The 17047-nt window shown below is 35.3% G+C and overlaps 1 protein-coding gene across 1 annotated transcript in view; it reads right to left on the reverse strand.

Moving 5' to 3' along the window:
* Positions 1-17047, reverse strand: part of HCN1 (hyperpolarization activated cyclic nucleotide gated potassium channel 1) — a 194019-nt gene that overhangs the window by 83081 nt on the left and 93891 nt on the right. Inside the window, exon 3 of the mRNA XM_063422197.1 lies at positions 7816-7977. Within this exon, the coding sequence (XP_063278267.1) occupies positions 7816-7977 (162 nt within the window). The remainder of the gene's footprint in view (positions 1-7815; positions 7978-17047) is intronic.

Raw genomic sequence — 17047 nt, forward strand, 5'->3', positions numbered from 1 at the left:
TTTTAGATCTTTATCCGAATCACTTCAGGTTGAGTTTGCTTAAATGACTATACGTGCAGAAAGCAGGAGGAGCAGGAAAGCAGAGGGACGAGAGCAATCTTACAGAATCTGTATCTTTAAAAGGGGCAAAATACATGCAGCCAACACCCAAATGAATTGTGTACATCCCTGGGGCAAAACCATTTCAGACATGAAGGAAAATTAGTAGATTAAAACAAATGGAAGAAAATATAATGCTATATAATTTCCTCTTTTTCTTATGTTTTGTAACCAGAAGTGAATGCAAATTGAGACTTCTAGTTTCACATGGAGGATTTTAGCTTCGTTCAAATTCAAATTAAAGTGAAAATATGAAATGTTAAAATTTCCATGGAGAGAGAGGTTCATAAATAACCAGATTTTAAAAAGCAATATTATAAAACCCTCTTTTCTTCATCTGGGATTTTTGGAATCCAGATCACAGACCTGACAGACTACTGACATAGGTCTGATAGACACAGACCTATATCTCAAGTTTTTCATGTACGAGAGTGACTTGGTTTAGAATTACACGAGCCAGAACAAAGTATATTGCTTTGACTTTTTTTTTTAATGTGAAATGTAAGCATTCTAAATGTGCAATTTCAGATGGCTATTTTTTCATGTCTAATTGCATCCCAGAAGAGACTTCTCTCCAGATGCACTTTAAATATTAAAATGAGTCAGATGTTGAATAGCTGTGTGTAGAAAATTCAAATTTGGTACGGCAAAACCCATCAGGTATAAAACCAGTGCTCTTGAGAAAATCTGATTGTGATAATGACCCCTTGATAAAAAACATGCACCTTGTGCAAACCACACTTTGTGCAGTCTTAAATCATACAGATTAAGAATTAGGCTGTGCATTTTAATTAAGGTTTGCAATGAAAAAGGGGAAGATTTGCTGAAGAGCAGCTGTATATGAATGGTATTCATCTGGATATATCTACACTGGGTTTATTCTGGGAAACCTGGTCTGGCATAAATATTCCAAGAGTTCAGTTTTTGGATACTCCAATCACAAGAGAAAAGGCCACCCATGGAGAGCTACTTCAAAGTAATTTTTTCACATTTATGTTCCAGTTCAATCCAGAATACCACTACATGCAGATAAGCATTTTACATTTACAGAGCAAAGTAGACTGATCCAGCTACCCACAGAAGAAAGGGAATAATCTCTTCTATAACAGAGAATCTGATTTTAGCCATGTGCTGCTTATAACACCTCCTGAAAATTTACTCCAGGGCAAATGTGGGATACAAGGCCCTAAAACATGACAGGTCCATTTTATGCTTTTACTTTAGTTCATTTTTTTTAAACTAAAGAAATGGCTTAGGGCACACTTTATGAAGTCTTTATTTTTCCCTTGAATGTCTATCAAACACAACATCAGGCTTTACAATATTATCTGCAATTTCTTCTATTCTTTTCAGTTTAAAGCTTACATGAAATATTTTGTAGTTTACAGTTACCAGCAATCCCATCACAATATACTGCAGCATAAGCATTTATGAATTGTGTTGATTCTTGAGGGAGAAACACGGAAACTAAATTTTGATGACAAATAAGCAAGTTCTTCCTGGCATCTGCTTCTTGACATATTTCTACTAGCTCTTTTGAAAACACAGAAAAAGCATGGAAATAAGTTAGAATCTTCTAAGCGCATCAACTTGATTTTGTGTGCTCCCTCTAAAAAATTGCTTCATTATTCTTATCCCATATAGGGAAGACCAGCTTTCAACCTGAAGGAAACAGAAGCATGCAAGGCAGCCAACTAATTCATTAGAGGAGTCATCCTCTTTAGCACCTATTATCACATCAGCAACACAGTGCTACAATCAACAATTACAATCATGTGTCCCAATTTAGATCCTTCCTCTTGCTTGTATTAGGCGCCAATATCCACTGAAACAACTATCACCAGCAGCATCAAATAATTACATCAAGACAATAACATTAGTTTTAAGTGTTTTAGTAGGAGCAAGGAAAGGTGGCAGGGCTTATGACAATAGCTGAGTTTGCAATGCTAAACAATTTTCAGAGTTGGTGGAGTTGTGTGATTAACTGGGAATACCTTCTCTGAAAGACTATTTTCCCTTTTGAGGCAGTTATAATCCAGATATCAAAGCATAAATTTCCCTATTTTTAAACTTTTGGAACGTTTTAAACCTCCCTGTAATTGATTTTGCACCTTTATTTTTCAGTTCTTAAGGTTCTACATCTGAATTAGCTCATGGCATTAAGACAATAGAATAAAATCTATAACCTGAGAAGATATTAATGGCAGAAATTATATATTTTTATATTTATAAAAAGAAATCTCAATAACTGTGAGGCTGGGGAAAATTGGTTTTATCTAAGCTTATCAGAAATCTACTGTCAAAAATACAACCCAAAGTACATGAGACATCAAAAAATGTATAGAATATTACACCAAAGAGGTTGGAAGGAAAGAAGGAGTTTGGGAAGAAAAATTATTAAAATTATTACTACTTCCCATCCTAGGCCTGCAAAAGCAGACTACCTGCTAACCTGTCAGAGAACAGAACAACGTGTAAGTCAAAACCTGTGCGGGCTTCCTAGATCCTCAGCCATTGTGGTAAAAATGAGAACCTGATTTGTTTTCCTCTTCATTGATCATGACACACTGAATTAAATCAAGAGTGTCCTCAGATACCCCACTTCTCCAGTCCCCACTAGCTTGGTATAGAATTTTGGTATCACACTCAATGCATGTCCTCAGTCTGCATTACACCTACCTTGTCTTTTAGCTCTGCACATCCACAAAATTTTCCTCCACAGCTTCGTTTACTGTCAAATCACACAATTTAATATATTTTCCTGAGCTAATATATTTTTAGGCCTATCACTGCATGCCAGACAAGTGAAACAGGTCATTACTTCATCATCTTAATGCAGGAGGAAGCAGACTGACCTTAGTGACTAGGTCAGTGCTGAGGGCAGGAGACACCAGCAACTGAATTCTGAACAGCTGCACTTAACAGAAGCAATACAATTACTCACTGTAGATTTAAAAATATGTGTATCTTAGTCCTAATAATGTCAGTTACATATTGTTTTTACTAATATTACTCTATTTCCAAATTGTGTTGTAAACAGAGTATTTGACTTGAGCAATTCTAGTAATTTTGATCCCAGTCCATCTCTGATTCATAATTTCACACTTTTATCTGTTTCAAGACGCACTGCACTAACTAAATAGACACACATTAATATAAATATATGAGTACAAAATACATTCGAATAGAAATATACCTTATCAGATCCTATGTGCCTCTAGGAATCAGATGACTCCCATATGGTCCATACTTCTTAAGCACCCAATATAGAACAGTAGGATTTGATTTACATAAGCATTTATTGCTTAGCGTTGCAAATGAAATCAGAGGAATCTAATGCTTTAAATGTGGCTCTATAATATTTTATAATAATAAAAATGTACTCAGAAACATTTGTGAAGCTCTAAATGATAACTATCACGTAATGATCAAATGCAGAAGAATCTTGAGAAAATCAGCTTCCCTAATTGCCAACTATAAGGAAGAAGGTGCTAAGCTGATGCATTATCAAAAAGGACAAAAACCCAAGGCAGAATAACACATCAAAATGACTGTAATGAAACCCCTGAGCTCCACTAAGTAAAACAGAGATCTTACTGGAAGAAAAAAAAAAAAGTGATTGTGTAATTGAAAATGGTGCTGAGAATTAAAATTATAGTTTTGGGTGGTATACTAAATAGCTTTTTTATATATTACATATATGTTAGCATAGTTCTTAGGGTATTATAAATCCTAACCATCTCCTGCCTTTCTGAATTTCCCTATCAAATATTCATTTAAGTAATTCATTTTATAATGAGACAGACTTCCAGATTCTACAGCAGAAATCCCACATTCTTTTACTAGTAATGCTGATACCATCAGAGATGAAGGTCTGATTTCTTTTGCCCCTGAGGGAATTATGAGACACAAATGGGCATCAATACAATGCAAAATCCCAGGCTACTAAATCCATCCTTGAACACCCCGAGAGCTGCAAACAATCCCACTGCAAGGACAGAAAGGAAAAGACAAAACAAAATAAATCAGAGTACCTGAAGGGCTCTGGCTGAGCGAACATCGGCTGACTGCCAGGGGAAATGCCAGAAAAGTAATGTCTTTCCAAATGCTTTACTATCTCTTTTGGCTTTTAAACTCAACATTCAAGTTAAATTCTATACCTCTCCACTACACTTTTATATCACAAAGGGAACATTTATAAATAAAAAATCTGTAAAGCCCAGGTAAATACCTTGCTTATGGGACCATATGTTTTCCTAACCATACAACTAATTATTGCAAATACGGGCAGGAAAATATAGGTTGGGAATCTTCAGATACTGTTAGCAATGATCTGCTGTAAGGTATGCTTTGTCGCAGGCTGTGATGTTTAGATGGCCAGACGGAATCAGTGGCAAAAGTGTCACTTCTCATCTGTACTTGCCCAGAAACCCTCCCCATATAAGACATGACTAGATGAGTTCATCAGTTCGGACCCACGCACTGGTTTTGCAATTACTGCACCTGAAACTGAACACAGAATCTTGGTTTGCATAGACTGACTATAGCAGAGGACCACTGTGATTTTCTGGTTCTGTGTGTACCTAGTTTTATCTGCAAGTTTTACTCTTAATTTTCTAAGGAACTACTGGCTCAAACTCTGAGGCATGACAAAAATGTTTAGTCTATGAGTCATTATGGAAGTACACTAGTCTAAAGCAATGCAGATCAGAAAGCTGAGGATAAATCACACAGGGAGCTTCAGACAATAGGCTTTCGGAGCCAAGGAGAAATTAGGCAGCATCATTAAGACAGTCTGTGAAACTTCTTCAGAAAAGACCTTCTTTAGGAATTTAAAAATCCTAGTGTTGAAAAAACTAAAACGGCATAAAGAGCAATAGTCCCTCCTATAAGTAATAGACTTATTTTGTCTGTAACAGATAGGCTGGAATGTGATGGATGGGGAAAAACAGCTGCAACTTACTTTCATATTATATTTACAGTGTTCTTATTTTTAATGACCAGTAACAGATATTCTGGAAGATGTCAGCTCTGCTAGTCATCTCATTGCAAGATGAGGGCCTTTGTTAGGAATTGCCAAGAGGTTCAAGCCAACAGTACAGAAACAATATGGGCTCATAATTATTATTGTGGCAGAGAGTATATCAATGGAATCTGAACAATTTTTTGAACTACGTAGGCTGTAGGTTGGTACAGTATTAACCAGTGGTGATCTTATCCCCTTTAACAGAGAGGGTTTTCCACTTTATAGTCTCCTTCATGTTGCACTATGAGGTTTCTATTAACTTTTCAAAGACCTAATTTGTTTCATTTTAATTGCATTTAATCATATTGTTCAAAGATGCAGTAAGCAACCTGCAACCTGGGTTCATTTTCCTATTCCTCTGTGACAAAAAATTTAACCTATGTTATTTTCCTTTACAGTATTTATAAATTAAAACCATGAGCATGCCTGACTCTTTCATTTATCAATTCAGAAACAGCTTCCAAGACTTTTAAAAGTTCTTGCACCCTGCAGCCTGAAGAAAGTAATGTGCAAGACACAATGGAACTATGGAAGAGTAGGTTGGGCTTTGTCAGTTGAGAAGACACCATGTGATCCTTCTGAGTTCCTTGCTTCCTTTATTAACAGATTATCTGCAAAAGCTTTTACTCACTGCTGACTTACATTTTGGAAAAACTGACTTTTTCTGGCTGAGCACACATTGGCTTGAATAAGTCTTCAAGCCAGTGATCACAATTAATCAGATTAAAATTTTACTTTGCATCCAAACCCCGGTACCAGATGCAGTCATTTCAGTAACAAAAGTCAAAATTCAGACTGTTATATGCTACAGTAGACCAGGAGAGTAAGGTTTCCCTCTTGCCAAAGCTCTTGCAGTATCAGGAACGTGAAAAACCCTTTCAAACTCCAAAGTCATCTGTCAGACCCTGAATGCACCAGAGAAGCAGATAACCACCATCATCATCATCATCAACCTCCATCTGTTTCCGCTATCATTTTAGAGAACTGATATTCCATGACAGCTTCCCTGTCCTTTTTTAGTGTTAAAGAATTCATTCCCACAGCCTGGAAAACAACTCGGAAATGCCTTGTACCAGCACAACACATCTAGAAAGGTCTAGACATTTTCCCAAGCAACGGTCTTACATATGCTCCTGATTCCAGGCTGGCACCCCAACACTCCCTCTTTTGCCACTGGCCTACAAGACTGCCTGTGCTGTCAACTTTATATTCAAATTTCTCCCCAGTGTTCATGCAGCATAAACAATTCAGTTGATGATAAAAAAAAAATAATGCTACAACTTTCAGAAAGGATATTTCCAATATTATGTGGACAGTAGAGAGAGAAAATTGTTTCCATAAAAAAATCCTGAATGTGGGTAGGCAGAAAGAAGACTCTCCAAGGTCTGAGCACGTGCGTAGTGTGTACAGCTTTCTTAAGATTGAATGTAGGTCTTAAGGAGCAGAGAGAATTTAATAGTTTAGTGTTTTCTAAAAGTTAAATACGTCAATTAAGTGTAATCCAAGGCTTCCTTTCATTCGCTAGCATGATTTTCATCCAGATCTTTAAAAAGCTGGTAGAAAATTCACACTTTGTAAACGTGAATGGAAGATGTTAGAAAGCAGAACACAGAATACAGCAGAATGGAAGGAAGTGCCAGTCAGCACTGCGGTGACCTACTTTCCTCGTAGCAATCCCATTTTTGAAGATATGTCAGTATTTTTTTTTTTTTAGAAAAGCAGGCACAATGAGGTGTCAGCAAACACGCTGGTTATCATTAAAGAAGTTGCCTGATGACTGCAAATACTTGTCTGTATGACTGACAGTCTTAGTCAAGGAGCTCCCACATTAACGTGCAGTATCATGTTCCTAAAGGAACAAATTCTCTTATGGTTCTACAGTAGGAATTTGTGACATTGAGCAAGATGCCCATCTACAGTAAAGGTAATGGTTTATGGATCCTAAGATTACAAAAACTGGAGAGACACATATTTTCAGATTACCAATGAGAGAGCTGCTTGGGGCTTTTTCTTTTGGCTATAGGCCCATTCCAACAATTACACTGTATTTCCTATAAAAATGTCCCATATACTGCCACATTATCTGACTTGATAAAAAAAAGTATTTCTCATATCCATCGTCCTTTAAATAGAAAGTCATTACCTGTCCTTATAAATAAAACAGTCACATTCTGTCCTTGAACATTTTGTTCCCACACAGGAAACTATCATACAACTGAGTCTATTTATCTTATTTTACTTATAAAATTTTTGATGTGTGTGTTGGAAACAATGGATCATTACATGACTCAGAAGTTTACAAACTGAGGATAACATTACATGAAACTGTATCTACCCTTAGTAGCATTCTGAAACTACAACCTAAACTGAAAGCAGTGGTGAACTGAGTGTTTCTATATTTCTTTTGGTGGGTTTTTTTAGGAATAAGGGTTATTAAACTAGAATTACTGTAAAACTTGAAATATTTTCTGGCTCATTTACTGACAAAAAGTCAATATCATTTTACTGACCATAAGGACTACAAAACAAACTTTAGTGCATTAGCAAATGAGCCAACAAAATATGACAGTAACCTTGAATAAATTGCAGGGCAGCATATTACTGTGCATGTGTTTTTACACTACGTTCTGAAGCTAACTATTTAGAAAAATAATGTTTAGAAAGCACAATGAAAAATGAACAATACTTACAACCATACCGTTTAGGGACACCCAGCAATCTGGTGGGAAATCCTGGAGTAATGGTACTAAAAACTGTAGACAACCATCCCAGTGGCACAGCAGGAGCATCATTCCAATCAGATTAAAGATTCTCACCACTGCACTGGCCAGATCGTATGTCATGTGGAAAATCTGCAGACAAAAATTACAGGTGATGTACATGTTGCAAATCAGAAATTAAACTCACTTAATTCTGCAAATCAGGCAGGTTAAAGAAAAAGAAGTGCCATCTTGAACTTCTAATAAACCTGAGGTTTTTAAGGCAGGATCATTAATTTGAGCACATTAATTTCAGAGAACCATACCAACACACCTGACTCTTGGTTGCATGCCTGTGTTATGTAAGCTGCTGAAAAAGGCATATATTGGATATAGTTACCCACTGAAGTGTTTTCTTAAAGCCTCCAGCTCTTTTCAATTGAAGCAAGACTCACAAATCAAAAAATACCTGCTAAAGCTAGTGATACCATTACTTGCCTATGAGTTTGGTACTTAAATACTCAAAAGTTGTGGGAGATTTAACGACCCCTTCAGAAGATTCACTTTTGCATTTATTACCTTCTCAAATGCACAAAAATACGAGTGAAGACACAATACAAGTGTTATGTCTTTTGGTTTCTACGTCTATATTTTTAATCAAATTTCCATATACCAGTTCAAAAATGACAGAAAGGTAGTTTATAGCTCTTAATCATTAGTATTTTCCTCAAATACTAATAATTTTGTGGCTACTACTGTAGTAGGTAAATTCATATCAAACTAATACAGTAAGTTGGATTTCAATGTATTGCTCCATTCCTAAGACACAAAACATTTGCATCTGAGAACTGTCTTACAGTAAATCACACATAAAATTCTCAAAAACAACAGAGACATTTTCAGGTTTGTTATGGGCAAATTTGCTGGACAGGATTTTCATGAGGAACAGCTGCCAATATAGTACAAAAAGCATTTAGCACTTCTCTGCTATATTGGTTTTAATGTACATCCAATCTATAAATACAGGCATACTCCACACTTCTTACAATTAACTAAATTGATTCTATTCATTCAACTAAAGATAAATATATAACATTGTAATATGCATAATTACCACTATGCAGGAGTTATATTTAGAAGCTGAAGAATGTCTAGTTGGTATTTCATGGAATTTTAAGTATAAAATACTATTTAATAGTCTGGCTAGACATAGAAACCAGAGGATTTAGGACTTAAAAAATTAGATTGTTAGAGATGTATTGGCATACTGGTACCTGATATTTTGCATTTTTAAATTAAAAAAACACACATAATAGAGGGAATGTTTGTGTCCTAACTTTTATGTATCTAAACTAAATGCAGATATGAAGTACCCACATTGGAAATGAGTACAAATATGGAGAACACATTGTGGTGTCCTAAACTTTCTGTTCATGGGAGTTGGTTGTTGTTTGAAAACAGCAGTGTATATTCTGTGTCCCAAAATGCAAACCCTGCATGTTAGAAACATACCTCAGACACTAGCACTATGTACAAAACATGCTTTTCAGTCTAGGGGATTTAAAGAGAATGTATTCCAAATTCCAGTTCAACAGCCATTGGAAATAGAGGCTTGTAACATAAATCCTACCCAAATATCATCTAGCTTCTGTAAAAAATGAGAAGAGAACACTGATATTTAGGAGATACTGTAAATGGAAATAAAGTGGAAATAAAACGCAAAACCACATTTTTCTTGCTAAGAGATGTATTTATATTACAGCTATTTCAACAGATTCAGTTTCAGTAGATGTTATGAACCAAAATAGTGCATGTGTGCACTAAAATTATTTTATTTGTAAGAACTGGAAAAAATAGAAAAGATTACTACTGGTTTGGAACACTAGCTCTCATTTAGGTTGTACTTCATTGACATGGTTCCTATACTACAACCGCAAAGAGTAGATAATTCCTGATCACATGAAAAGTGTCAGAAGTTCTCCCTCAATTTTCCCATTAGGCTTTACTGTAAGAGACCCAGGGAAGGACCTGACTGTCAAAATTTTCCAGAGTCCAAAATTCAGCAGCTTCATATACCCAAGGCTCCCCAATCCTCATCCTGCCTCTGCAACTATGGGCTTAGGCACTGTGCTTTTGGGTTTGGGCTTCTCAAGGACCATTTCATTTTGTCACTGTTTTCTTCGAAGCCTTTGCATTATTAGTGTGCCTCTGCCAAAATGCTCACATACTGCAAGAATGATAAAAGGTTGGAAATTTTGTATGAAACCAAATCCATAATAGGAAGTGACTGCCAGCAGTCTGTGTAAAACGCTGCAAACTTCCATCATTTCTGAAACTGTTTTCTCCTGAAGCAGCTTCTATGAAGCTTAGTGTTCAATGTTAAAAGTGCTTAAACATATCCAGGATATTATCTAGATTGCATAACATTTTATCACCATTTCAAACATACCATTCTTTTACCATTTATCGTTTGCCTATATAGTGTAATATTTGTGTCGTCCCTCCTAATAAATGTGATGCCTCTGTGTTAAAGAAGATAACTGCAACAGAAAAATCTTAAGCAAGTGTTGGAAAAACATTTGAAAAATCTTTGCATATCCACTCTCCAGCAAATAATATGTTATTTTTCTTTGAGAAGGAAGTTATGGAAATGTGTGTTTGCTCAGAAAAAAAAAATAAATACTGCAAACATACGTTGTACAATGTAAACAATAATTGCCCATAGTATTGTATTGACATATTTACACTTGGGGGCTAGGAGGGGTGGGATGTGCTGATTTTTTTAAACTAATAGCCAAAATGCCCTGTGGACTGAAGTAATATATTGCATATTGAATGTTCTTCCATGAAAGAATTGATTGTGATACAATGAAACAAGAGTAGTAAAAGAAGCCATATTTTTATAGGTTTTTTTTGTAATCACAAATTAGAATGCCTGTATTAATGAGCTAAATCTCATCAAAATTCTGGGAGATATGTGAAGTGTAGTCTTCTCAGAGACTGGAGAAGAGGAAACTAATGTCATTTATTTGAGGAAATGGTAGCTTGCCTATCAGCTGGTCCTCCAGTGGGACAGAAAGAAATGTAAGACTACAAATCAATTTACCTTGATTCTGCAGAACAGATGTGTGTTCAAATCTCTCTGTTTCAACAAGTTTTTTAACAAGATACTATTCATAACAAAATAATTTAAACATTTGCACACAACTAAGGTTAAGCTCCTAAGCCCTTCAAGCATGTAGTTAAATATAAATGCTTGGTTATAATTAAACATTTACTATGCAAAATTGCCGCACAAATAAGAGGAAATTACATCTGCAAAATACATTTGAAAATCTGGCCACTTTATTTAGATTCCTAATTTCATACCTAAATATTCAATTTAACCAAAAAAAGTGTAAATTTTGGACAACACATTTCTAAATAAATTACTAGAATTACTTAAGATTACTGCACATGAGAAAAAATTAAAATTCTCCTGAGAACTAACTCTTCCCACAGTTGTTTTATATAATAGGAAAGATTTAATAAATATTTCTCCTTTTTTATTACTACTTGGCTTCATTTCAATTACACATCATAGTTTTTGTTATGTTTGTCTGTTTGTGTTTGGCTACAGTACTGCCCTTTTTCATAGTTTCCATATACTTGGAAAATGTTTAATAAAAAAATGTAGCCTGTGAACTCACTTCTAAGGACTCATAATTTCTTCCTTTATTAATTTTACAGGCTTTTATCAATAGCCTGGAAACTTTAAATTTTTTCCTGAATAACTGACAATGCCTCCGACAATGGCAAAAATGGAACCACAGATTAACAGTTCCCAGTGTTTTGATACAGTATTGCTAAGAGAGAATAAGAAATTGTTGAAGAAGTCAGACTTCACAAATTTTATCTCAGTTTTCACTCACACCTTATTAATGACTCTTTTTATTCCCACATAAGAAGCAGAAAGCAGACTACCTCCTTCTTCATATTTATAATGGAGTGCATACATCAAACTGGTTCTGTTCACTTTGATTTCCGAGCCTGAGATGGAAAAACTGTTCCAGTCTTACCAGCCCACATGCTTAATTGCATTTGAGGGCTGTCATATTAAATTAATAGCACACGTATAGCTTAACCAAGTGAGCACAAACACTGCTGAACTGCTGTCGTGGAACGCACAGGTTATTTTGTCTGCCTTCTGACAATTGCTATGTAATATTTGTTCACCTGTGATTTTTAGTTCAGTTCAGAATCATACAATCATAGAACCACTAAAAAGATGGAAAAGATCTCCAAGATCAGCATGTCTAACTTTTGACTGAACACTACTTTGCCAACTAGTCCATGGCACTAAGTGCCACACCCAGTCATTTCTTGAACACTTCCAGGGATGGTTTTGATTTTTAGGTTCAGTTTATATAAAAATAATTTATAGAAATATCAGAATTTAATTCTGATTAAATGCAGGAAAAAAACTTTGGAATTTCCTAGAAAAAATTTTTCAAATCTCAGGTCATTGAGTTCATGCAGACAAGTCTTCCACTTCTCAGAAGTACTGAAGGTGCTTAGCATCACAAAGCTATCGGTTTAGTCTTCAGACGGAGATCAGCAACACGCCTTGGGCAACACGAAATGGCACTTGCACCAAGTGAGCTGTGTGGAGTCTGGAATGTTAAACAGCCACAGTGGGGAAAAAGGGAGACCTGCAGGTGTGCAGCTCTGTAAAGCATGCTGAAAGCTGTACTTACAGCAGTGAAACTCCAAGCAAGACTGCGGGGCAAAATAACAGTCATAAAAGTGACAAGGGTTTTTTTGATTCAGTCTCTGGGTCAGCCCAAAATGATTTAGGTTTATCCCTCAGAGCACCAATTAAACAGAGATTATAAACCATAGGATTTGAATTCTCCTGAGCTGTGTGTTTACTTTTAAGATAATAGTTGCAACAAAACTCCCCTGGAAACAAAATTATATAAAAGGGAGAGCACAATGGCTCTTTTCAAGCATCCATCCCTCCATCATCTTTAAACAATGAAAGGCATTTTTTGATTTATGTATTTCATATTCAGTGAATCGACTTCAAAATATATTCTTCATAAATATCACTTGGGATACCATGGGTCTGATTCAGCTCCTCCGAAAGCCAGCTTCTTTGAGAACTGCAGGTTATCACACTTTAAACTGGAAATACATCTGCACAAGCCATTGTAAACACGCATTGATTGAAATGCTTGGCTATGTCCTCAGGATAACATTTTACACTCAACTGACTCCTGGTATGTTGCTTAATTTTATGATAAATAATTCATCATTGATAATCCAGTAGTGGGAAAAGGTATATAGCATTATCTAATCCAATTGTATTTGTGACCTTAAGCTGACGACAAATGCAAAGATCTGCTTTTGCTTTAGTTGGCCCTGAAGGGAAAACACCAGTGATTTAATAAACAGAGCAAACTATTTTTAATCAAACATATTCAGAAAAAAAAAGAAATGAGAATGGCCTATTTTATGTGACCTTTAAAATTTGTTACTTTCTAGATGGAGTCAGTCTGACATTAGGTTTTATAACAGAGGTCCCATTTATTCCAATTCAAGGAAATGTACAAATACAAGCCAGCTTCTGCTGATCAAAAAGAACAGCACAACAAAATAGAAATGTGACAGTTTATACCTGAAAGCATTAATATATCTACTTTGCTGAAGGACTATTTAGGCAAGACTTGAAAAGGTCACATATAACCAGGAAGCAATATTTATTTACCACACCTAAATTCTGCAATATTTATTTACCATATATAAATCCTACAATAAATCCTGCAAATATCATATCTAAATTCTGTAAATTGGCCAATGCCATACTAAATATTAACTCTCACACAGAGGGCATGACTTCACTCTCAGAATGTGCGGTTTTGTTAGCCTCATCTGATAAATGTGTGGGACCTGTCTTGACATCTAAATAGAGAGGAGCAGTCACTTTATCCCTACAATGAAATGCAAAATGAAAAGCAAGCAGATGACAAAGGATTTAGGATTATGAAATAAAATCACCAGTGCTAATTCCCACTTGTTTCTATGAAGGTCTCATTCATCATTTATATTGATGACAAAAAGTACTTCATTAGACTAAGCATTTACCTTAAGTGAAGCAAAGTAAAAAGAAACCAAAAACACTTCCCAGATGTCAGAAAGACATAAACACGGAATACAAACATCCTGCCTGAAGCTCAGCTATAACTCTTCTCCTTAAGTCTTAGTACTAAACTGAGTGTGACCATACAGCAAATATCATCGGAACTGTACATGAGCATAGATGCTGAGAGTTTTGGCAGCTTGAAGTGTAGGTCCATTCCCACTTCAGCATTATTTCAAGCATCAGCATCACCTGAACTTCAGCTCAAGCTTTTTGATGGGTCAAATATTTCCACTGCCAGCAACACTGAACTCAAGTTGGAGACCTCTGAATGTGGAGCTGAGCTAGAAGGGACATTTATTATCTTTCATAATTATTTATATCTTAAAAAGAAGGCAGATAGGAGATACAGTCAGTCTCTAAATGGCACAAAATATTATTTAAGATTTTTCTTACTAGCTGAGCAAGAGGAACTGTTTCTTTTATTAATGGGAAGATGTACTTTGGCAGCAACAAGAGAAGAGGAATAAGTTATTCCCCTTCAGTCTTTGCCAAGGCAGGGATTCCCACTATACTAAAAAGGCAGCTGAACAACCAATGTGAATCCTAAAAAACATCACTGCCCACAACTTTCCACATATCAGACACCTGACGGCACTTTTAGAAATTAGTATCAGATTCTGAAGTCTATATTCCCTGGTTTTAACACACACAAACAGTTTTCATGCTCAGGGAATCTGAAACAAACAATAAATACCAGAGTTACATTTACCAAGAAATCTACAATAAGATATATCTAAATGCCAAGACAATGCTGGGATAACCTTAGGAAGTACCAAAGTATTAAAAAAAATGCGTGCCTAATAAAATAATTCTACAATAATTTTGAATCATTCAAGTCTCTCAAACCCTGAACCGATTTTTAATTCATTTTTAAGGCATAACTTTGGGGGCAATTACACTCTACCTTCAGCATACTAGGTCTTTTCCTCACAGAAAGATATTTAGGAGACAGAACAGAGCAGTGCCCTGACTGAATCCTATCTTGGAATGGGTAGGAAATGATGCAGTCCCCAGGCCCCTGGATCAAACAGCGTAACTCAATCAAAAGGAATAAACAAAAAGCAGCCACAATGCTTTCTATGCATTTACAAATATTTTTACAATCATCATGGTACAAAAGGGACATATGTAACCAACTTCTTTCAATTTCAGTATTTTCCTGACCTTTTAAATGCTTTTCTTAAGGTAGTTATATTTTTATCTTCCATCTCTGTGAAGACAAAATACAATCAGATACTTTTTTGTAGTAGATGAAGTACCAAAACATTGGATGTACACAAAACCTTGGAATTTTTCACATTTACAAAAAGTGTATCTGATATTTTGTTGTCAAACTTATTTTTCACTAGATCAGTGTGTCACATGTCTCAGCAGAGGCAGGTTTGGGAAGCAAAGGAAAGTGTGTGTAGAAAAGCCAAAGAAAGTTTTCTCTTGCATGATTGTAACTCCTCCTGGAAGTACCACTTTGAGATTTCAGTGGATGGTTAATTAACCACAGCTCTTCTAACGTGATGACTTCTCCCCAAATCACAGTGCCACATAGCTGAGCTTCAAATCAATTGTAATTATAATATGGCAGTGTAATGATCTCAGTGAAAACAATAGAAATAATCAAGAATATTTCTTCTGGGGAATTTAAGATGATGTCTTTCTGAAACTGATGAGGTTAATCTTCCAAACATGGAAATAATGGGCAAGGAATTGAAAATTAAAGTAATTATGTTAAATTTCCTGTGGAATAAAAGTTCTGAGATGAGACTGGTTCTAAATGCTTTTTTTTAATAGCATGCAATAGCTTCCTTTTAAAAAGCCCAATAAATGTTGCTTTATGAGGCACAATTCTTTCATTCTTTCATTGTTTACAGATTTGGGTTGTTAAGAATAGATTTAAGCTGTGAGTAAAATACGTGAAATTCCGTACCATATTGGAATCTGTATTTTGCTTTTGATAGTCATTTAATTGAAGAGTTCATAGGCCAATAGTTACAAAAACCCCCAACACAATTGTACCAGTACAATTCCAGGTAGTTGATTAGTGCACGATACTGTGTGAAATTTGGAACTGTCATCAGTTGAATGCTTAAGGCCTGAAAAACATGAAATCCATTTGTTCTTATCTCGTATTGCAAATACATTTCAGTCACCTTTATATCATAACAACACAGAGGCATAAAAATCCAGGAAATAACATCTAAATGTACATACGTGAATAAATTATTCTTCCCGTAAGGAATTAGTGATTTGTGGTCTAAGTCAGTGCTTCATAGTATTGACAAATGATTCTAAAAGTTATATGGCTAATTGAATGAAATTATAGAGAGCCTTTTCTGTGGGAAGTGCAAATTAAGTCTATAGTTCAAATCTAACTGCCACTCAAAATCACATAGAGGACAGCTTTTAGAGTTTTAAAGGTGTAATAATAATAATAATAAAAAAAACATTCCTGGGCAGGTACAAAGAACACACCATAATCATAATCTTAATAACTTGCTTCAAAAATCACCAGAATTTAGGAATTCAGTTGCCTGATAAAAAGTAACATACAGCAAAAACCCCCAAACTCCAACATTTTCTAGAAGTAACATTGGAAATTTGCATGCAATAGTCTCTCTTCAAAAATATTATGTTTATTTTATTTGGTTTAGTACATAAAACTACCTTGATCTGAATTATTCATATACTGAATTATTCTATTTTTCTGTGTTCAACAACTGATAAATACATGGCCATCATTATTAAAAGAAGTGAGAGTATGCTTGCATGCACACAAACATGATTTGCTCATAGTCCTTAATACTCAAAAAGTCTCTGCAGATAGCCTGTGAACTTAAAAAAGTGAGAGTTTGAGAAAAAAAAAGGACAAAATAGACATACAGGTAGTATTAGAAAAGACAAAATATAGTAACAAGAAAGAAGTGTTCTTTCATGGCCTTATTGGGGTTCTTTGATTTTTATCTATTTTCTATCTATTTTAAATTGACACTTGTCTTTGATGGCTTTCTGCATTCATTACAGTATCAACTTAGATTTTACATTTTT

The sequence above is a fragment of the Prinia subflava genome, chromosome Z, assembly GCF_021018805.1.
Source record: "Prinia subflava isolate CZ2003 ecotype Zambia chromosome Z, Cam_Psub_1.2, whole genome shotgun sequence".
In the NCBI taxonomy this organism is placed as follows: domain Eukaryota; kingdom Metazoa; phylum Chordata; class Aves; order Passeriformes; family Cisticolidae; genus Prinia; species Prinia subflava.